This window comes from Myotis yumanensis, unplaced genomic scaffold, assembly GCF_028538775.1.
Source record: "Myotis yumanensis isolate MYYU_CA2020_CCGP unplaced genomic scaffold, mMyoYum1.0.hap1 SCAF_13, whole genome shotgun sequence".
In the NCBI taxonomy this organism is placed as follows: Eukaryota; Metazoa; Chordata; class Mammalia; order Chiroptera; family Vespertilionidae; genus Myotis; species Myotis yumanensis.
In genome coordinates, this window is record NW_027223764.1 from 19,361,051 (window position 1) to 19,385,030 (window position 23,980).

At 39.8% G+C, this 23,980-nt stretch overlaps 1 protein-coding gene and 1 pseudogene across 1 annotated transcript in view; one reads left to right on the forward strand and one right to left on the reverse strand.

Annotated features, from left to right (window-relative positions):
• Positions 1 to 3,529: 3,529 nt before the first annotated feature.
• ENTPD7 (ectonucleoside triphosphate diphosphohydrolase 7) overlaps positions 3,530 to 23,980 on the reverse strand; it is a 29,952-nt gene continuing 9,501 nt past the window's right edge. Inside the window, exons 4-13 of the mRNA XM_070432540.1 lie at positions 22,256 to 22,461; positions 21,848 to 21,998; positions 18,093 to 18,196; positions 15,897 to 15,953; positions 15,113 to 15,246; positions 13,649 to 13,815; positions 10,091 to 10,415; positions 7,713 to 7,798; positions 6,726 to 6,887; positions 3,530 to 4,736 (exon numbers count right to left, since the gene is read on the reverse strand). Of these exons, the coding sequence (XP_070288641.1) occupies positions 4,505 to 4,736; positions 6,726 to 6,887; positions 7,713 to 7,798; positions 10,091 to 10,415; positions 13,649 to 13,815; positions 15,113 to 15,246; positions 15,897 to 15,953; positions 18,093 to 18,196; positions 21,848 to 21,998; positions 22,256 to 22,461 (1,624 nt within the window). The 3' untranslated portion in view covers positions 3,530 to 4,504. The remainder of the gene's footprint in view (positions 4,737 to 6,725; positions 6,888 to 7,712; positions 7,799 to 10,090; positions 10,416 to 13,648; positions 13,816 to 15,112; positions 15,247 to 15,896; positions 15,954 to 18,092; positions 18,197 to 21,847; positions 21,999 to 22,255; positions 22,462 to 23,980) is intronic.
• LOC139022125 (receptor-binding cancer antigen expressed on SiSo cells pseudogene) lies at positions 10,935 to 12,515 on the forward strand (annotated as a pseudogene).

The window sequence follows — 23,980 nt, forward strand, 5'->3', positions numbered from 1 at the left end:
GACTTGCTTGGATGCTATGCTTAAGAAAAGTGCACAAGCCCTAGCTGGTTTGGCTCAGTGGATAGGGTGTCTGCCCGTGGACTGATGGGTCCTGGGTTCCATTCCAGTCAAGGGCTTGTACCTCGGTTGCAGTCTTGATCCCTGGGACTTGTGTAGGAGGCAACCAATTGATGTCTCACATCGATGTTCCCCCCCCCCCCCCCACTCTCTCTAAAAATCAATGGAAAATCTTCTCAGATGAGGAATAACAAAAAAAAAGAAAATTGTACAAAATTAAACAAATTGTTTAAAAAATATCTAAAATTTTAAAGTATTAAATACAGAAGCTAGAGTAGATATAGTGAAAACCTGGTACTGTCCCTAGCGAAGTATTTCATATTTTATTCCTAAATATGAGCAGAGCGATCACAAGTGAAGATCAGAAGCAGTTACAAAGATGGGGCATGTTTATAGTAATAGTTGCAGTCAGCTATTATTATAAAGAAATACACAATCTATTATAGTTTTGTGTTTTGCTTTTGAAATACACAATCTTGCAGGAAGATTCTGAGCATCTCATGGCAGCTGTCACTACTGCTATAGTAGTAATAGCACATATTACTACTGCTCTGGGATTCAATTTCATCATCTATAAAATCAAGGTGGTTGACCAGAAGACCTCTAAAATCCCTTTTAAAATCTCATGCCCTGAAATGGATGTATAATGATAGCTGTTGGATACTCCATTCGCACCAGGGAATGTCAGGGGGAATGGATAAAGTAGATGACCACTGGCTCTTTTAGTCTTCAAAACCAAAGACCAAAATCCTCTCCCTGAAACCATATTACTTTCCTACCTTCTCACCTGCGTTTAATGTCTTATGGTTCTCCCTTTGGAACTAACCTCAGATCATCTTGTCTAGCCACCGTTTTACAGATGAGAAATGAACCAGAGAGGGCAAGTGACTTGCCTGGAGTAACAGAGCTAGTTAGTGACAAAGCCAGGACTAGAATCCAAGTCTGCTGTTCATGAAGTCTGATGTTCTTTCCCAAAAATCATACCACCCACCTGTTTTTCACTCCTGACAAAAAGCAAAACACAAAACTATAAGAATAGGGTTAGGGGTGGGGGGTGGGGTGGGGAGGAGCTTCTATTTAGGAAGCTCTTAGACTGAGGAGGGAACAGTCAAAATATTTTGGATGACATCAGAAGAATAAATAAAAATAGTGGAAACTGATTAAAATTTCCTTGACCAAGGAAAATTAATTCAAGGAACTAAGGTACAGAGAGAAAGATGGTATAATTTCCCTTAGAATTAACTGCAACTTAAGTGAATATAATGCCATATAATTGGATGTTACTCATATTTTCCTTATGCTGTAGTGATAAGAACTCAGAGAAGAGTGATGGGTTGTGCCATAAAACATCACCCCTTTAAGCCACCGACTGTGGTTCTGACATTTGTGACCTCTCTCAGTGACAATAAAAGTACCAAAACAGTTCAGGCTCATTATTGCTATTATCGGAAACACTAGTTTGTAGGATTCAAAGGAACTACTGGAATGTGAATTTTATGAAACCATAATTATATTCACAGAACTACTCAAAAGGCAAAAATGCAAAAAGAAACCTTTTAAAAATCTTTAGAAACAGCTAAAAAGCAAGACAGACTGTCTGACTCAATAAGCAAAAATATTTCATGAAAAGAAAGCAATATATATAGTTGCCCATCTGCAAGAAATAAATGGCTCCTGTTTCTAGCTAATGAAATGTAATTTAAGATCATTAATTGGGAGCAATGGGAGAAGTACAGGAACCAGTACTAAGAGCATCTGTTCAGTTTTTTCTGAAGGGTGTGAAAAAATGTGTCCTTCATTTTATACTATGAAACTCTGACACGTTTTACTCACGGCAATAAAGACAGGCCGAGATTATAATATTAAAATAATATACAGGAGATAGCAGACTAATTACAATAAATTAATAATATGAAATACATTTACAGTCAAAAAATTATAAACATAAGTATCCTGAGTTTCTGAACTGTAAAAAAAAAACAGTAATATCAATCTGAAAGAATGCCATATGATTGAATAATATATATAAAAATCTGAACAGAATGTCTGGTATACATTAAGGGCTTAACAAATGGTAGCTATTATTATTATAACCAGGAAGAATAACTTCATAAGAGCTTTCAATCTGGACTAATCACCACCTCCTCCCTGCTTCAACTTCATTTTGAGACACAAAAGGGATCACCGTTAGCCTATTAGGTAGCTTTTGACTACATCACTGACTAGATCTACAAGAAAAATGCAAATAGTATTTGGAAACCAAGGTGAGAGGAAAAGAGTTACCTGAGTAGGCAAGGGCTAAGAAAAACATTTTGACATTATTTATAAGCAGCATTCATAAGGCAAGGGCTTACAGTGACAGAAAGATAAGTCAAAGAAAACCAAGGTAATTTAGAAGTCTTAGAAATTACTGTGATATAAGTCCTAAAAATATATTTCCAAAGGAAACTATAAGATACTTGGCCAGATCCATTATCTAATTTGAAAACCGTTCAAGACTTGTCATTTTTTTACCTTGATTTTTCTCTGTTTTATGAAGCATTTAATCCCCTTCTGCTTCCAGTATGAAATTTACATTTTAAGAATTTCACTTCTGCCCTGGCCAGGTGGCTCAGTTGCTTGGAGTATTGTCTGTGCACTGGGGGTGAGGGTGAGGTGAATGTTCGATTCCCAGTCAGAGCACATACCTAAATAGCTAGAATTGTCCATGCAGAAGGCAGCTGATCAATGTCTCTCACATTGATGTTTCTCTCCTGTTCTAAGAATCAATAAAAGTATATCCTTGGGTGAGAATTAAAGGGAGAAAAAAATAAAAAATCGTTTTCACTTTTTTCCCTTGAAAGTCAAGGTCCATTTCCGCTAGTTATCTAATTTTAGAAATCAAGATGACAAAAAAAAAGAAAGAAAAAGAAAAGAAAGCTACTTCAACTCTGGGAGCACATTCTTGGGCAGGACATTCAAGGCTACATATAGGAAAGGATAAAGTATAAAGAACGTACCATGAGAGAAGATGGAAGCTCATGAATGAATCCTCCTGCAACGTAAAGGCCAGAAGGAGCAAAGCTCCTGGAGGGTCACGGATGAAAATGCAATAACTATGGCTTTTCCTCTCTCCTCATTAATGGAAATGCTGTTTGTCACTGAGCAATCTTTTAACAAAGCTTCTGAAAGTTTCCATGTGGCTTAATAACAGATTTATCTATTTATTCCAAAGTTTAGAATTTGCTTCTTTTCAGACAAACCCAGAGTCAAATTGAGAAAATTTCGACTTCTCAGAAAAATATGAATAAATAAGAACTTGGATTTTATTGCCTTTGCCCACTATCCTGATATTGTTCTTTCCTTCTATAAAAACCACCCAAATATATCCCTTCCCAAACTATTGCTTTTATTGATCTTAGCAGTGAAATAAAGGAACTCTTTTGAATCTTCCTGTATACGGACTCATAAAAATAGGCCTGGAGACTCGGGGTGGTGAACACACCATATAATATACAGCTGATGTATTACAGAATTGTACACCTGAAACCTAAATAATTTTATTAACCAATGTCAGCCCAATAAAATCAGTAAAAAAAATAATTTTTTTTTTAAATAGGCCTATAGGACAGTGACCTGAAACCAAACCCAGGTCTCCAATACCCATCACAGTTTCTCCATCCCACAAGCATATTTAAGACTCAAAAAGAAAAATTAATGCCCAAACAGCCTCTGAGGCACATAGACATGGGAAATTTTTCTGTCCTGGTCATACAAGACATCAGATAAGACTTAGTCAAAATCTTTGATGATCCATTCATTTAGAAGGGGTTCTAACCTTTTAAAATCACATACTGACATCAGCAACACTGTCAGGGACCTTGGTCCACACTCAATGGCTTCTTTGTCAAAGAAACAAAGAAGCTGTGTTATTTTGGTTGCCTGGAACTTCATATCTGTTCCCCTGAACTGCAAATTATCTTGGACCCCTATTAAGGGTTGTGGACCTCCACATAAATGATCTCTCTGTTACAGAGAAAGAAGGGGCTGCTGCACTTGCTAGAATGTCTTCGGTTTGTATCAGACGCTCCAAGTCTGGTTTCACCTCAGCTTCCAGGGTGCCCAATGCCAAACTTCATGCTTTAGCAGGGGGAGAAAAGTCTAGATCCCTGGAACACACCAGATCTCTCAGATAAAGGAGAAGCGTGCTTCAATTGGACTAAGGCTGGTCACCTTTGTTAGCACCGATCTCTCATTACTTAGTTCTTCACAGACTAAGTTACAGCTTCTCTCAGATAAGAGGACCTGGAGATTGAGAGGAATTAAAGAAGATATTAAAGTGGAAATTCCAATGCCAAAATATCCACCAGGTCAGGCAAAGCAGCATCCGAAGCCATTACAAGAAAGTGGTGGAATTCAATGAGCAGCAACTCTGGAGTACTTGAGCTTCCACAGTCCTTACTCAGCCTCAAGGCCCCACCTGTACCCCAATCATGGGCACCACCTCTTCAATCCACAGCAAGTTCAATGGAGCTGAGGCTCGAGTCTGTCGGTGGTGAATTCGGCGTAGCCGCAGAAGGTACAGGATGATGGCCAATAGCACCACCAGGATACAGGCGAAGAAGAGATAGTGGTTGTAGACAAAGGAGAGACGGAACCAGCTACTATGGGCCTGTCGGACACCTTCCTGCCGTAGATCCCTAGGGAACAGTTTGAAGATGAAAAGAAATGTTAGTTTCAGAGAGAAACCTTTATGCTGATGTAAAAGGCCCAGTGATGTTAGCCCATTTATTCCATCCACGCAAACATTCTATGATACCAGCTCCATTGAGCAAGCAAAGCTGAAGCATGCCCCCAACCCCAGGGCTGCTGTGTGATTCTTTCTATACCTTCCTTTCCAAGCCTAAAGAGGACGCCACACAGGCCTAAATCTTCCAGAATCTGGGGACAAAATCAGAAGGCAAAAAAGTGAACAGTAGGGCAAGACTGGTCATTTATAACATTAGTCTTAACCGCGGCCCCTTAACACTCTGACCTAACAGTTTGTAAATGTAGTATTAACAAGAAGAGGGTGGTCCCTGAATCCAATCAAGAAATCAGCCCTAGCCAGTTTGGCTCAGTGAATAGAGTGTCGACCTGTGGACCAAAGTGTCCCAGGTTCAATTCCGGTCAAAGGCACATGCCTGGGTTGTGGCTCGATCCCCAGTGTGGGGCATGGAGGCAACCAATCAATGATTCTCTCTCATCATTTATGTTTCTCTCTCTCTTTTTCCCCCTCTCCCTTCCTCCCTGAAATAAAAAAAATTACACACACACACACATATACAGGCAGTCCTCAGGTTACATCGGACTCGACATACTCGTTTAATGGTTACGTTGCCATCTCCCATTTATTTATAAAAAAAAAAGTTCCATCATTTGGACGCATGTACATATGTGCTTTATGTTTTTTATTATTTATTTACCACAAGTAAAGGTCAGGAGTTTAAATTTTTTTTTACTGTTTCACTTCATTACTGCTGTGTATGTGCTCCATGTGAGTGACATAGGTGCTTATGTAGGTGGGTTCCAACTTACTGTGAAAATCACGTTACGTCATGCCGTAGGAATGAATCTCTGACGTAACCTGAGGACCTACTGTATATGAAATCAGAGTATGTCTAAATCTTTTTTAAAAGTTACTATGCTTTCTAAAAATTTAGGTTATGGCTAAAGAAAGCTGTCGTCTGATCAATTCTGTTATAATCTGGACAAACATTAAGAGACATGGAAAGCTAAGTGCAGTGGTCTGCCTGCCTGTCTGGAACAGAAGCCCTTCTCTGGTGGTCCAGATAAAAGATCGGTTTTTGTTTTGTTTGAACTGCAGTGTTACTGTTTTTAAATGTGACTCTCAAAACTGAAAGACTGCATATAAAATGTGGACTTCTGGCTTCTCTTGACAAATGAGAAGTGGCAAATGCTGGGCCATCACTTCTGCATGACAGGGGCCAGCCCTTCTCGGAGGGCACACACTCTCTAGCTCCCCACTTCTCTGACTTCTATCACCTGCAAGGCTTTTGACAGTATTGAGTTTAGTGAAACAGGCATCAAAAAATAAGAATTCATTTTAGTTTTGAAATAATCCAGGGAGAGAGTACCTAAAGATTATCCCAAATACCTTCTGGTTCACAACAGCAAGACATATGGCCATGATCGTGTGATGAAAATTTCCCCCCTAGGAGCATCTCGCACCTTCTGCTGGAATTCGGGCCCACCGAAAGCCTTCGAGGCAGTGGCACCATCTCTAGCCTGGCATTGGTCATTAGGAGAGATGGCTCTGGACAGACAGCCTACCCCAGTTTTCTGGTCAGATATGTTTTCCAGGGTAATTTAAGAATGCCATTTTAGTTTCTCAGTATCTTGGAAGTGGTTAGTGAGAGCTCAACCCTAAAGATTGATTTGTGGTGGATCAACAAATAAAACTGAATTTCTGAAAGTGCAAAGCTGAGGAACGGACTCCAGTCCCATAATGCTCAACCTTCTTTCTGTTTCAACATAGTAAGAGCAGTCCACCTGGTAGGAATAAAGCGAGTTTGCTTGCTTGTTTGTTTGTTTGTTTGTTTGTGGGAGGTGTCGCTTAAGAAACCTATTCTGAGGCACTAACTAACCTATTCTGAGCTCAAGATGCCAGCTTTGTTAGTCCACCTTACCTGAGTGGTAGGAATCGTGTTTTATACAGAATGGCTCCCAGCGTCCACTGGACCTCCCGGTCATATACCAGCTGGGCTGTCCGTAGGTTTGGGTAGTCATAGGGAAAGTGGAATCCTTCATGAAGGACTTGGTACATCCAAGCCGATTTAAAACACTGATATCTGTGTGACAAAAATAACTCATCAATAAAATTTTACATTAGAAGTAAAACAATTCTAATGCTTTCCTTTGCATACTCCCACGGGATGTCAAAAATCTCTCTCCCAGCTTCACCTTCCTCACCACTAGGTGGAGCCAAATTTGAGTCTACTTTAACTTAACATTTACCACAAATGTGAAGAACACCTTTCTGCAGTAATAATAATATGGCTATGTTTTTCTTTCTTTTTTTTTTTTTTTAAGAGTTCTTATCTTCAGACAACATGTTGAAATATCTACATATGTAATTATGAAGTTTGGGATTTGCTTCAAAATAACCCAATTATGACAAGAAGGGAGTTGTGGGTGGGAAAATAGATGAGACAAGATTGGCCAGTAGAGAAGCTGGATGATAGAGAGGTACACAGAATTTCATTGTATTATTTTTGTTCATGAGTTTAAAATTTTAAACTAAAATATTTACAAAATGAGCGGACCACTGAACCAAACTGACATTTGTTGAAACTGGGTGATAGTTACATGAGGGTTTACGTTAGTTATGTCTACTTTTCTGCATATTTTGTATTTTAATAAAGTTTTTTTTAAAAAAAAAGGCCATCACTTTTTATTTCAAACCACTTGGTGTGAACTCTGATAACCACTGGTTTCCCTTGGCCTTGCTAAAATAGGCTCATTATTCGGCCCCTATCACTCAGAAAATCAAAATCTGATATATTCAAATTCTCCTTCAACATAAAATCCAATCTAGTATTGCTCGCTTGCTCTCCTTCATTACACTTTATCTACATTTTCAGGCCACATGTAAGGGGGAAAAGGAAATTACTTACTTGAGCCGATGCTCATCTGCATGTGATGAATAAAGGCCATTCTTGAATCTCTGAGTTAGTACTGACCAAGCCATGCCACAGTAGTCCTGGAATGACCACAGAGAAATTGTGCAACATGAAATTGGAGGCAAACTCTATAAACTTCCCCCACAGTCACAGCTGTTCCATTTCTAAAGTGGCTTGTGGCCTACTAGTTGACAAAGGAAATCACAAATGGCATATTCATTCACTGAACACTGTGCCAGGTCCTGTGCAACGCAAGTCCCAGGACTCGGGCTAGAAATACTCCTTCTTATTCCTAGCACCTCCAAGTCCAGTACAAAGCCAGCCTGAGATGACTCCTAAGCCTCGTAGGCCTCAGAGAGGGGTAAGGTTAGGACCAGAAATATCAACATCAGAACTCGAAGAGAGCGTCATTCTACTCTACAAAGGACTGACACGAGCAGGAAGAGCAGATGGAACAGAATCGTCCAACACCTAGCACTGCCTCCATGCGATAATTCTCACCAAAGGAATCATTCCTTTTGCTTTGTTTGTAAACTAACATTTCCTGAATGTCCACTATGTGCCAGGTGCTATTCCAGGTGCCAGGGGATCTGCAGTAAATACAACAGACAAAAATTTCTGTTGAATTTCTTCATTTCTCAGAAGCTTACATTCTAGTGGTGGGAGACAATCTATAATAATAAAAGCATAATATGCTAATTAGACCAGACAGCCGAACGACCTTCCGGACATCATTCCGGATGAAGCCCCAGCAGCAGGGCCGAGGCAGAAACAGGGGCGATGAGGCAGGCAGGCGAGCAGGTAGGGGCGATGAGGCAGGCAGGCAGGCGAGCAGTTAGGGACAATGAGGCAGGCAGGGAGAGGGGTTAGAGGCAATGAGGCAGGCAGGCAGAGTGGTTAGGGGCAATCAGGCAGGCAGGCAGGCAGGCGAGCAGTTAGGAGCCAGCAGTCCGGGATTGCGAGAGGTATTGTCCGACTGCCGGTTTAGGCCTGATGCAGGATTGGGCCTAAACCAGGAGTCAGACATCCCCTGAGGGGTCCTGGATTGTGAGAGAGTGCAAGCCGAGCTGAGGGGCCCCCCTCACCGCCTCCCATGCAAGAATTTCATGCCCCGGGCCTCTAGTAACTAAATATACATACATACGTACACATGTACACGTACAGAATGTGTTAAATGATATAAATGCTCACAGGAAAAATAAATCAGGAAAAGGTAATAGGTAATATTGGGGAGGCCTGCAATTTTGGCTGTGGTGGCCAGGGAAGGTATCATCAGGAAGATAAAATAAGAGTCAAAGTGAAAAAGAATAAGGGAATAAAAATAAAATCATCTCTTTTACCTGGGAAAGAGAACATATTAAGCCACTACCAACTTGGGCAAGCAGTGGTCAAGGGGAAAAAATTTGAAGTTTTAAAATGAGAGAAAGATTCAGGCCATGGACAGTTAGGGGGCCCTTGGACGCTGGGAAAGTAAAGGAAATATGAGGGTAATCCTGGAGGCTGGAGAGGACAAAGCAAACATGAACCAGGTTTTCCTCAATATTTCTTAAGGACTGCCTTTAGGGAACAGAATAGTACACATATTCTTCCATTGAAAGTCTTCCACCAAGAGAACCCTAGAGAATTATAAGAAAGCAGGAAGGAAAAGATAAAAAATATAAGAGAGAACAGCTTCTTTCCATAAATTTCTCTGATAAAAGAGAGATCAGAGAACTGTACACAAAAATTCAGTGATGAATCTAAATTAAAGCAGGAACTACAGAAAGCTAGTTGAACTTTCACCTGTCCAGGTAACTAATGATTTAAGCCTATAGGATGCTTGAGTCTTATATATGTTCAAAGTGAATTTAAATTTAAAGAATACTTCCCCCATCATTGCACATTTTCACATCTTTCTAATATTCTCATTGACCGTATACCACTTCAACTTTTTAATAGCTCAAACCAAGAAAGTGAAAATGGACTTGTCCACTTGTGACATCATCTCCAAAAGCACATTACAACTGGAAACACCCAGTAGGGAAAAATATCTAAAGATGACACTACTTGGCCACAAACATTAAACAAGACTATTGGTGAGTTAGAGGAAAACTATTAGCTACCACAACAATTTTGGAGCTGGGTGACACTTTGGCTGAGAGGACACTCTGGGAAGCTGAGCTTAACTAATTGAAGGTAGTATAGCATAGCAAATTCCTTAATTCCCCTAAATACTATACTTCCTCACCTGTAAAATCAGAGTTCATAGGGTTCCTGTAAAGAGTCAAGTGAAACCATGCATGCAAAGCTCTTTGCATAGCACCTGGAGCAAAATTAGGCATCTAATAAATAGCCACTGGTGGCCTGAGTCATCTTTCTTATTAATAATTTACCTGAGCAGCCTTGGCAAATGTTGGCCCATGGTAGCGGCCACCGATGCGCAACACATCCTCCGTGCAGTAAAAAAACTCAGAGAAACCGTAGAACTCGCTGTTGTTGAAGTCAATTGGTGACTGGTAGATGCCATTCAGGGAGGCCTGGCTGGTGTTAGAGAGAGCCAGCAGGGGGCTCAGCATTGCCCCACAAGTCGACCAGTCTCCTTTTCCTCGGACATGCAGGACCTGGCTGTTCCTCTCCACCACATCTGTGAGTCCCACGGGCAGGCAAGGATCCAGAAATGGACTGTCAGGACTCAGACCTGTCTTCTGACCCAACAACCTATTGCAGTGACAACAACAAAACACATCATCACTACTGTACTCAATCTACTCTAAGAAATGCCTAGTTGAAGAAACCTGGCTTAAGAATGTGCTTCATGGAGCCGAAGCCGGTTTGGCTCAGTGGATAGAGCGTCGGCCTGCAGACTGAAAGGTCCCAGGTTCGATTCCGGTCAAGGGCATGTACCTGGGTTGCGGGCACATCCCCAGTAGGAGATGTGCAGGAGGCAGCTGATCGATGTTTCTCTCTCATCGATGTTTCTAACTCTCTATCTCTTTCCCTTCCACTCTGTAAAAAAATCAATAAAATATATTTAAAAAAAAAAAAAAAAAAAAAAAAAGAATGTGCTTCATGGATACCTAGTTGCTCTTTTGCACGACCTCCCCAGAAATGAGGATAGAGTATTACCATGTAGTTGAGTCACATGAACATTTAATTTAAGCAAATTCAATTTAGCAAAAAAAAAGGGAAAAGAGAGAAATATGGCAGTGCTCAATTTTGTTCAACCTTTTAGTCAACATGTGTATTTCCCAGTGTAAAGTAAAACTGGAGATGTGAATCTGCTATTCTCCATCCAGTCTTCATTCCCACTTGCCTCTTAAAAATGCAAAGACCTCACCCTGCCTAGTGTGGTTCTAATGTTTAAAAGAACTACTGGAAGGAGGGGAAGTGGGAGGGACTGGGGAGTTTCCTCAGGAGAGGACCTAAAGGCTAGCAATAGTGCCCTGGCCGGTGTGCCTCACTCAATTGGTTGGAGCATCATCCCGTACACTGAAGGGACATGTATAGGAGGCAACCAATCGATGTTTCTCTTGCATCAATGTTTCTCTCTCCCTTCCTCTCTCTAAAATCAATGAAAAACATATCTTCAGGTGAGAATTTTTTTAAAAATGGCTGGCAGTAGTGAGGTACACATGCCTGGCTGTGACTGGGTAGGGAAGGGCCTTCACACAGTTCTGGTTAAAGTCTACACTTGCCAAGAGCGACAGTATTCTCATTCCTGAGGAGATTAATATGCAGATCTTGCCTGGATCAGTGGTTGAGCATTGACCTACGAACCAGGAAGTCACAGTTTGATTCCAGGTCAGGGCACATGCCTGGGTTGTGGACTTCTGCTTCAGTAGCGGGTGTGCCAGTAGAGGCAGCTGATCAGTGATTCTCTTTCATCATTGATGTTTCTCTCTCTCCCCCTCTCCCTCCTCCTCCGAAATCAATAAAGACATTTTTTTTAAAAATGTAGATCTTGCCGAAACCGGTTTGGCTCAGTGGATAGAGCGTCGGCCTGTGGACTGAAGGGTCCCAGGTTCGATTCCGGTCGGGGGCATGTACCTAGGTTGCGGGCACATCCCCAGTAGGAGATGTGCAGGAGGCGGCTGATCGATGTTTCTCTCTCATCGATGTTTCTGACTCTCTATCTCTCTCCCTTCCTCTCTGTAAAAAATCAATAAAATATATTTTTTTAAAAAAATGTAGATCTTGGCAGGGATGAAAATTAAGTGCAGACCAAGTAACTGCCAACTGTGGTTAACTATGCATCGGTTCCTAAGCAGACAGACATGAAGAGTGGACTTCCTGAGATGAGGATGCACACACAAGTATGAAGACAGAAAAAGAGAATGGGAATGTGGCAACACAACAAAATGCTTGGGCAACTGGAACCTATTTTAGGGATGTGACACTAACTATAAGGAAAACTTAGAAAATCATTTTAAGAAGATAGAACCAGGAAGTTTTGACATCTCAGGAAGCACAGGTTTCTCTGACAGATTAGCAACCACACAAGGTGAATAATCACTTATGTGAATTACCAGATGACTTAGATACATGGCAAGAAAATGCCAATGTGTGGGAAGACGATGCAGCCTGGCAAAGTCTGAGGTAGAAAACAGCAGATGCAGAAAAAAAGAGCAGAACAACAAAGGAAGAAAATGGAAAAGGAAGCACAGTGACTAACGAAGAAGGAACAAAACAAAATTGGTGTGAAACTTTCATAATAATTGTTGAGATGTCATAGTGCCAGCAGGAGTGAACTGAGCTCCATAGCCCAAGTAACATTTGTATGGATTTAAGAGTATTTTCAGAATACAAACACACTGCTTAATTTCAATGCATTTATCAAGTGTCCAGGATAACAGGATTCTCCCAAAACTTCTTGAACTCTTACAAAAACTTTAAAAATTTATGAGACAATATTTTTTAACATGCTCCCAACATAATTTAGAGCTGTAGAAAACTAACATATACCAGTACTTCTACAAATGGGATATATCAATACCTTTTCAAAGTAGTGTTTCTAGCTAAACAAATGGGGGTAAATAATTGTATGGTGAAAAGAACTGCCATCTATTATGCTTTCCTTCAATGTGCAGAATGATAAAATAATTTTAAATGTTTTATTTATTTATTTATTATTTTTGTTGTTAATCCTCACCTGAGGATATTTTTCCATTGATTTTTAGAGAGAGGGAAAGACAGAAATATCGATGTGAGAGAAACACATTGATTGGTTGCCTCCTGAATGAGCCCTGACCAGGGCCTGGGCCAGGGAGGAGCCTGCAACCTTTGGTCTGCAGGCTGATTCTCTATCCACTGAGCCAAACCGGCTAGGACTATAAAATAATTTTTAATGCTAAAAAACCCACAATTGTTTGTACATTATGGCCTAACTACTTTATCTGGTCCTCAAATAAAATAAAATAAAAATCAGTGATCTGGTCCAGGCTGAAGGAAAACTGCCATTCGGGAAATAACAAGAGAATAACTTAAAGGTTAATTTTGACTACACATGCTTTTTATCTTTTAAGCGTACTACAGAACCTAACTCCCGCAGAACATGCAACTACACTATAATTCAACAAGCATGTCTTGAGCATTTCCATGTAGAAGGAACTGCTAGAATCTATATTATACTGCACATTTAAAATTAACAACTTAATCTCGATCCCGTGAGGTCTGAAGTGAGACACAGCAAGAGGTCACCACAATAAGCTGCTGTACTTTTTTATGGATCCTATTATGTAACAAAGATTAGAATGCACTCTCACCCAGATCATCTACCGAGGGTCTCAACTACCAGATCAACTACCAGAGGATCTCTACGAGATGGTACCCCATTGGCAGGGCTGGTCAGGAAGAAGAAAGCAAGGACGTATCTTAGTAGGATATGAATATTTCTAATATCTGCAATCTGACAACATTCTATTTCGGAAGCACAGATCCCATGTCAAACGTACCTGTTTTTGTTAAGCGTTTCATTCAGTACAAGGTCTTCATAGCGCTGTCGGGCAAAGTTGCCCCCAAAACCCAAAAAGGTGGTGACGTAAACCCTATACACATGTTCAGTGTGATGCACATCACAGCCCAGGTTGAATTCAGCCAGCAGGATCTTCGCAGCCTCTTCCTGTAATACAATGAAAAGGGGAAAAGGGAATTTTAGTTTAGGTTGATTTCTAGAAAGCTATGACATTGCTATACATCAGGCTTCATTTGATATGACTATTTAAAATATTTTGTAACATTCTTTCATCCTCATAGCATTATTTTAAACAAAAACATAAAGTGACAAGACTGTCTAAAAAAGAACAAATCAGGGAGGCTAAATACCAAGTTAGAGACTAAAACACAATTTGTAGTTATATAGAAGACAGAAATACTACAGATGTCATTATCTTGCATGTACTTTTCTCAGTTTCCAATTCTCTAAAATGGGAATGTAGTGTTTTCATAATTAGAAAAAAATCCTTTGAAAAAAATAAATTTAAGGAATTTGGGAAATCATCATGAGATGTATTCTATGGCCTTTTCTGAAACTATTCAAGAAGTCCTAATGTTCCCAGTGACATTGGAATTGGGAAAGTTTAATTTTATTGTACCTCCATTGAAAAGGTGCTCTATCTATCTATTTATGACTAATAATGAATATGAAGTTTCATTTGGTTGCATAATTTTGTGAATGTGCACAATTTTGTGAATTATATAAAAAATACATTAGGCATTTAAGATCTTTTATTTTTATTTTATTTTTATATTTTTATTGATTTCAGAGAGAAGAGAGAGCAAAAGAGAGATAGAAACATTAATGAAGAGAATCATTGATCAGCTGCCTCCTGCACGTCCCCTACTGGGGATCAAGTCCACAACCCAGGCATGTGCCCTGACCGGGAATCGAACCAGTGACCTCTTGGTGCATGGGACAACGCTCAACCACTGACCCACATTGGCCAGGGCTCAAAGTACATTCTTTACATTCTAGTCAGGTAAGAAATATAAGAATGAAATCATTGTAATAAATGATCATTTGGTAATCATTTAATGAACAAGAAAATAAATTTAATGAACAAGTATGTACCGAACACTGTGCTCTGGGATGTATATGCATTATCATGATTAACTCTAAGGCAACTTTAGGAGACAGGCAGTATACTTACAATTGCTAAAATGTATTAAACATTTATTATATGGTTGCCAGTCTGCTTAGTGCTTTACATTCATGGATGTATTTCATCCTCACAACTTTATGAAGTAGATACTACTGTTGTTCCCTTCCTATATATTAGGAAACTAAGGCTTAGAGAAAGAACACAAGCTCGCAAGTCTCTGAACAAATATTTGTACCAAATATTTGGTACAAATCCAAAGACAGTGCTCTTCTTTTTTAAATACTGACATTCCCAGTGACTTTCCCTAAAAGGTAATACCTGTTTTGGAGGAAGGACTGAGGTTGAGGTAGGAACTTCATAAGCAATTTGGAGAGAGGCTCCTCCCATATCCAGTATTCCTACTGTCCTTCTGCGTCCTGCTGCCAATTCCTGCGGGGCTTCAGCATCTGATTCTAAAATAAACAAGGGGACAGTTGGGGAGCATATGACAGGTAGCTAATGCATGTTTTCTCTCTCTCTCTCTCTCTCTCTCTCTCAGGTAGCTAATCCATGTCTGTCTGTCTGTCTGTCTGTCTGTCTCTCTCTCTCTCTCTCTCTCTCCCTCCCTCCCTCCCCCCCTCCCTCCTTCCCTCCTTCCTTTCTTCTCTCAAATCAATAAAAAACATAACCTTGGATGAGGCCCACAAAGGCAAATATATCCTCCTCCCATCTTAACTCATGTAATAAAGGTGTTTATTGTTCTAAAAAAAATCCAATAGAAAAAAACTTGTTTTGTATGGAGGGAGTGTGGGGACAGAAATGGCAAAATGTTAGTACGTGTTGAGTCTGGGTAAAAGATTCATAGAGGTTCATTTCATTATTTATTCTACTTTTGTGATAGTTTGAAACTTTCCATATTAAAAAGTTAAAAGAAATAAAAGAAAGCAAATTAGGCTGGAAAATGAAGCAATTTAAGTTTTTTGGTTTTTTTTTATATGTATTTTTTTTGCAATTAAAGTTTTAAAAAAAGAAAAACCCAACATTAGTGCTTATATGCTACTGGTAGGGTATGATTTAAACCTTCAGCCCTACTTAAAGAACTTCATAAGAAAACATTACTCACCATCCACATGGTCGAATCTTCCCAAAACAAAGTTGATTCCAATCCATGCATAAACCCCTAGGAGAGAAAGAGAAAAGCCCTCGCTTAGTTCTCGACTGCTACAGCATGTATGCAACCTCTCTCTCGCAGGGCTGCTCTATTCTCCTTTTCTTGGAAAAAGAGTGCTAATAGTATTTTACTCTACACTCTCAATGTATTAATGTAAAATCTTTTATCTTGTGATGCTTTTCCTTTTAAAACTATTTGCATTTTCTCAATTTCCTACAACGAATAGGAATTATTGTGTAGAAACAAACATTACACAAAGTAAATCTTGGAGTTCTGGTTCTGACAAGAGAGAGTAAGCACATTCCACCAGCCTCCCCACTGAATACAAACATAAACTCTGGAGAGAATGTCGGGGGCAGCTTTCTGAGAAGTCTGAAAGAAATGCCAGTAGACACACTGGGACAGAGATCAGAATTTAAAGAAGCACCAAACCAGTCATGAGCGTCCCATTTTTTTCTCTTACATTGCCTGGCATGGACTCACAGGCAGCTTGATTGAAACACGAAGTATACACCAGTGTGGACAGAAAGAACTTTAAGTCCTTGCTTTCTGTTCTGAGGAGCAGGAGAGGGGACTCCAAAGGTTTAGGGAGAGTGGGGAAAATCCCTTGCTTTTTTTCCTTAATTTTGTTCTCTCCCTCCGGGCAATCCTTCGGCAGCAGAGGTGACTGTTGGGCAGGTTCCTAAAACTCCTAGGGATGTGAGTCCTTTTTGATCAAAGGAACTGTAGCCTTAAGAGTTGCAGCAAATCCCTATTGCTTATTTCTTCCCCTCTGTCCTCCACCACTTGGCCCTGGATGCAGACACATCATGGGAATGCATGGCAGAGTGGGCAAATTAACACTCTAGCTTTCTAACTGGAGGACCATGACAGTGAGCCCTGGGGAAATGGAAAGTGTTGGGGAGATCGTGGAGAGAAGAAATAAAGTGGTGAACTCCTGGGCTCACCTCCAAGCTACACATGCATGGGTCTGACTCTAAACAATATATCAAAGGTGTTGAGAACTGAGGTAGGGGCAGGACAACCAATTTGTATGGGCTAAGCCCAGGTTCCGGATTGGCCAACGCCTGGCACACGCATGGGACAAATTCAATAACAGTGCCATGGCTTTGAAAATGAACCAAGAGAATCACAGCCCACAGAAGGCAGGTCAGACCTTGAGGCCAGAACCAAGCTAGGTAAACTATCTGCTCAAACAAACATCAATATTCTTCTTACGAGTGAAACAAGACCCAGAGTCTCATAATGTAATATTCAAAATGCCCAGGATATAATATAAAATTACTTGGCATACAAAGAACTAGGAAAATCTCAACTCATAAGGGAAAAGATGGTCAAAAGATGCCAACCCTGATATGACAGAGACGTTAGAATTATCAGACAAATATATTAAAACAGCTACATAACAAAGAAATAAAATCAACAACAGCTACATAACAAAGAAATATAATGAATGGAAAGGCGGAATGTCTCAACAAAGAAACAGAAAAAGAGCCAAATGAAAATTTTAGGGCTGAAAAACGCAATGTTGAAATTGAAAACGGTAAATATTTTCCCTTATGTGGATGGCAACTAGAAGTTTTTTTCAAGAAATGAAATATAATTCATCATATAGGCCACAGTGAGAACACACATTCAACTCCACCTCAAAACTACAAAGCCAATAGTGTGTGTTTTTAGGAAGCATCTATACTGCATTGTAGGTGTAAAAAAGGGAGAGCCCTTAACAAAAAAGTAACTCATCTTGATCAGTGCCTGAGATTAAAGTTTCCCCTTACTTTTAAACTCATAATTTGCTTTACATTCGAATTTTGCAAACTTAGTACAACCCTTAGGTGTATGTATGTTTTCAAAACTACTAATAGGTAATCAAAGATCCATTTGGAATCACCATTAAATACTAATACATTCTTATAAACATAGTCCTTAGCACAAAGTTAAAAACGATATAAATTTATGACTTCTAGAGGGCAGCATTCTAAAGCAAATACCAATGCATAGTATGCAAATAAACTAGATAGCATAATCAAGAAAAGTTTTGTCAAAAAAATAAAAATCAGATATATAAAATAATCCTAAACACCCGTTAGAGAGACTAGGTCATGGTTGGCTGGGAGGTGAACCAGCGCGCCCCTCAGGGCCCAATACCTTCTTGCTTCCCAGAGATCACTTCTGCCTGAGACTGTGAAAAGAGGAAGTCAAACTCCAGTGGTAAATCTTTCACGAGGTCAGCCAGGATAGCCAACTGCTTCCTGTAAAAGAGAACAAAAAGTTCAAAAAGTAATTGTTAAATTCTCTTCTCACAAACAGCCTCATCTTGACCTTCCTCATAGCCTTGTTATGACCTCACTGTTCACCCACCCATCCCTTGTCAGGCCTGCTTTTCTATGGTAGCTCCTTTGATTCCAAAGGTTTCAACTGCCTCCAAAATATAGCCTCTGACTTAAAAGGCAATAGTAATACATTTTCTTTATATAATGTTACAAGTCAGAGTGACGATGAGTCTATGGTTCTATGCCTCTCATAGGCTACATAAACCGCAGGAAGGTGAAGTACAGTTTTGCAATCTATAAAATAGCTATAATTACATGACTCCTAACTACTATGAGAGAAAGCTGCTACACCTCGGAGCACAGTCTCAGAAACAATGCTTCACTTCTCCACATAAGCAGCACTGTCAGGCCACAGGTTTTTACATAATCCTGCACATAAGCTTACAATAAACTTTTAATCTCCTTTTCTATATTTCATGGTTGAGTTATTTTTCTTTATAAAATCTTATCATTTGAGAACCCCAAATCAGGATCAAAATCCAAAAATTATAACAATTTGGGATTAACATTTGAAGCCTAGTATCCATAGGGTAGTTTTTCCTCTACAGTGTTATATCATCATGTTATCAGACAAAGAGCAAAGAAACAAAGCTAGAAGTAATAATAAGAATCTAGAGAAAAATGTTGGTTAAAAATAAGACCAATTATTTTGTATTTTTAAAATTACTCATTACAAAAATATTCTATTGGCTCAGATAGTTGTCAGCATGACTTAGTAAAGTATGTTGTTAGCACTTCAAGGCGAAGAATTTAATGTAATAATCTTCCAATATAATGTCAAGTATAGTTTCTAAAAAAAATTCATTGTTATACATATAAAACTCATGCAACATGGATTTCACATTGGGAACAGGAGGCGCTATTTCACTATCCCTATTGGTTATGCTTCTTAACTACCCAACGAAGAGGGCTTGCTTGTTTTAGTCACGCTATGAAAGAAGGGGCACCAACATACACTGCTGTTTGGAAGGAAAATTACTGGTACAACCTTTCTAATGGGCAATCCAGAACTACTTATCAAAAATTTTAATGTCCTTAGTCTTTGCCCCACCTATTACACTTTTGGAAATTTATTGCAAGGACATCATCAAATAAAAATATAAAGAGGAAAAATACTGCAGCATTATTTATAACAATGAAAAATTGGAAGTAGCCTAAATTACATCAATAGGAATTGGTTAAATTATTTACAGTACATCCACACAATATAATACTATACAGATTTTAAAAGAAATGAGGTCAATTTATATCTACATGTATTGACATGAAAATTTGTCCAATATATTTTGAGTTGTAATGGGTTACAAAACAACATATGCTATGATTCCAATTTATATTAAAAAACAAAACACTAACTTTCATTTTCTAAGTTGTTTTTTTAAAAAATGTTTAATGGCTAAATGTTAACAACTGTTGAAGCTGGGTTAATGGGGATTCATTACACTGTTCTCTCTACTTTCATATATGTTTGAAATTTCCCATAATAAAAAGGTTTTTTTTCCCCTTAAATATCACCTTGTATTTTCTTTATAATTTTTAAAAGGCTTTTTTATTACAAAATAAAAGGTTGGTGAAACAGTCTACTAGTCCAGGCCTTTGTCAAAAAAATAAAACCTAGTGCCAATAAATTCAAAATACAGTCCAGCTGATTTAAATCCATTTTGAATACTGCTTACAAATGCTAACAAATTAGTAAAACATCGTTTATACAAAACAGGTTTTTGCAGTGGTAGTTACACTTATGTCAATAACTACAGTTGCTTTAGAGGTAGCAATGACTTCATAACCCAGGATACAGTTAGGCATTATTAAAAGAGGTGATCAGAAAAAAAGTTAAAAGAAAAGGCAAGTTCTTTAAAAATTCTTAAGATAAAATAGACATTAATGTTCAGAGCTTCCACGCTGACAGTTAACATTTAGACAAATGAAGTAAAACAACACAGTGGGTTTGCTGGGACAATTTTTTGACAGAGTGCCAGGAGATGAGGCCATCCTCTCCTTTGCTCCAGACACACAAAACGTGGCCAAACCATCGCCCTGCTGGCTGACTAATGTTCTACCTCCAAGTCAGTTTTCCTCCGGCCCTCCTACCCGCTCCTTTGCAGTGAGACATAAATAAGGCTATTCACAGACTTGTGATGTGGCACTACTGTGTTATCTAGACCAGCGGTCGCCAACTGGTGGTCCGCGGGCCCTGGTGGTCCGTGAGGTCCGCAAGGTTGGCGACCGCTGATCTATACTCTTCCCTGAGTTTCTAAAATTTTGAACAATGTAAATATTACTTATGTCAAAAACAAAAATTCTAAATTGCATGCACAGTATGATTGCAACTTTGTATAAATTACATACAGAGAGAAAGGGAATGTGACAAAATGAAACAGTTTGATAGAGTAGTACGATTGTAAGTGTTTTGTTTTTTGTTTTCTGTTTTTTTACTTTTAAGATTTCCTTTAATGATGTACGATTGCAGCTCTAATACTTAAAGTTTGGTTTTAAAAATAAGTTTAAAAAAGAAAATTTTTTTAAAGACCAAGATACATGGGAAAATAAGGAGCTAGAAGGCCTCCCAAGTTGATGAATGGCTGTATAAAATTATCTGCTTCTTGACAGCAAACCAGATAGTAAACCAGTAGCTGCATGTCTCAACAGAAGGAAACAGTCCACTGAAAGAAGCGCTGACATATGTTATATTGTCTGGCATGTCTGGCATAAGCAGCATGCAGCCTTAAATGTATAGCTGACGTTTCATTGTTGGCCAAGTATACAAAATGAAACTGTGAAAAAGGGAACTGCTGTTTACCAAGAAAAAATGCCTGATGCCTGTGAGATGATGAACATTCTAGAAGGATGAATTCTAAGTTAAGGGAGCTCACTCCCATCCCATGATCTGTAGAGGGGCCAGGGAGGTGGTCGAAGGGGAGACATCACAAAGAGGGATCTGGGCCAAGTATAGCCACTACCTCTTCCTCTTCCTCCTCCTCTTCCAGTAAGGGAAGAGGGATCAGATAGCAAGATGCCAGGCCTAACTGCCATGGTCAAGTGGAAAAGACTTATCTGGCTGGGCTTGAAAAGACTGGTCAGTGTAGCAATGAAGCCTGAGCTTTGCACGTAGCACCAACTATCACCAGGGAGCCAGGCACAGTTACAGATAAAGCAGCATTCCTACCCGAGCCGTCCGACTAGCCCCCAGGTACCCGGTCCCTCAGGTGCTCTTCCTACTACCATTCTGTTACTATGCTCCCCTTCTGGGTGCCTCATGATCCAAATTGAACACCATCACCACTGCTCCAAACCCTCAATCAAAACTAAGAATCATTACAGCCATCTCAGATAGATATGGATCCCAAAGAAGCAAATGACATGAAGGTGTGAACAACTTCCTGTGAAATCATTGCGAGCAGGGGTAGATCTGCCCTATTTTTGAGCAAGGAGTCTTTTAGTGCCACCTGTCAACTCTGTGATGAATCCACATCCCGCCTTGAGACCAGGAAACCACAGGGGACACGCCTGGAATCAGCCTCTCCTCTCTCCTGCCACCCATTTCCGTGTTTCTCAGCCCCTGCATCTCACCTCTCAGGAAGAAGCCTCATGCCCGCGGTGCACAGAATGTAGAGGGGGGTCTCCTTGTGCTTCTTCACAGGCACGTGAGCAGCAGCAAAGCTCAGCAGAGGACGAAGGTAATCGCTGGCATGCTCGGGAGTGTCTGCCATCGCAGAGATTCCTTCAGAAATGGAAAACACTTTCTTTAAAAAGCAGATCACATGCACTCAGAAGCGCTCAGAAACTGATTCCCCACAGGTTCTGCTTAAGGTCCTAAACTTTTATTTAATTGAGGGAGGGAGGCAATGAATGAGATATATTCCAGACTGAGATATATTCCATTATCCAGACTCCCAAGAGAAAAGGATATCTCTTCTCTCCTCTCCCAAGTCTGTAACAGCTAAGAGAGATTGACAACAAATATATTCCGGTTAGTACCTGGCTTGATTTTTTTAACCACCGGTTGGCTGTTGCGGTCTCTCATCTGTTTGATGTCCAGCAAATCATGGGGGTTCCCATTATGTCTTGGCCAAAAATAAACAAAAATCCGGGAGCCACTGCTGCCACAGTCCACAACAAGTCCGTAATTTAGATTTGGGTCTTCAGTATCAGTAGCTTCAAGCTCCCCTACTCGAGCCAAATACCTAAGCCGGGCAAAAAGACAGCTCAGTGTGAAGAAGCCAGGTCCACAAAAGGCACCACCATTTAATTCATTGTTCATGAATCTTCATCAAACATCTACATATGCCAGGTACATAGGGCTATGGGTCCTAACAAAGGAGTGAAGCAATACTGTCCATATGTCCTGATGTATACAAGGCAACTGCTGATCTGTTTGCCTAGAGACCAATGAAGTTAGATAACTAAAAGACTCCTCCATGTTTGGGGGCAGTTCTGAAACTGGTTGTGGCAAGCTCTACAGAGCATTAAAGAGCTCCTAGGCCCAGGTAAATACCTGGTTTTTGTTGTTATAAGCTACTCACTTTTGTGGCGGTTTGTTAGACACACAAAATAACTAAAATAATTCTAATAATTTCTATCCTTCCTATATATAAACATAAAAACACTATAGATGATGTATCACTTGACATGACATGTGTTTTCTGATTTTGATTTTTATTTACTTTTAGAGAGAGAGGAAGGAAAAGGGAGAAGAGAGAGAGAGAGAGAGAGAGAGAGAGAGAGAGAGAGAGAAAGAGAGAGAGAGATCAATGTGAGAGAAAACATCAATTGGCTGCCTCCTGCACACCCAGTACCAGGGATTGAGCGTACAACCCAGGCATGTGCCCTGACCGGGAATTGAACCAGCAAACTTTTGGTGCCTGGGACAACGCCCAATCAACTGAGCTACACTAGCCAGGACAGGGTGGTAATTTTTTTTATGGGACTTTTTGCTTTGCATTTTAAATTGCTACAATTAAAAAATAAATAAATAAATTGCCGCAATTACATGAATAAAAAAATGTATTTCATAAAAATAATAATTGTTCTTTTCTACAATCTCTTAAACGTTTTGTAGCTATAAAAAGAATGTTCATAAAATAAAGGATATAAAAGAAGAAGAAAACAATGCCTGTGTGCCTAACACCCAGATTAAAAATAAAACATTACACTGTAAAACAATAAAAGCTTCTAGGCCCTAAGACGGTACTTTGTGTTGAGATTTTCTTAGATTCTCATCCCAAGACATCTGAGTGAGAGCAGGAAGATGAAACCAGTAAGAGATATTACCAGCAACACCCAGGTTTGAGTCTCAGCGACAGCACTGGCCATGCTGCGTGACCTCAGCAAGTTAATGACTTCTCTCAGACTGTCTCCTTGTCTGCAAAATGCGGACAGGGGAGTCTCCACCCTCAGAGAGGCAGGCATGGGGAGCAGTTAGCACAGTGCTGCGCTGCTGCCGCCACTGCTCTTATCACATGATAACACTGAGAGAGCAAAGAACAGAAGACTCTGGAGCAAGGGGCTACAAAATCCATAAAGAAAAGACGGTTAAGAGTTGGTGAATACTTATGAGCACTGAGGCTAAAAAATATGAAGTTCCCTTAGAGCCTGAGGGTCTGAAAAGGACAAATATTGCTGCCTCCTCAAAAGTTTCACTTGAACTGACAGGGGAAAAAAAAAAAGTTTCACTTGAAAAGGAGCCCCATGAGAATGGTTTTT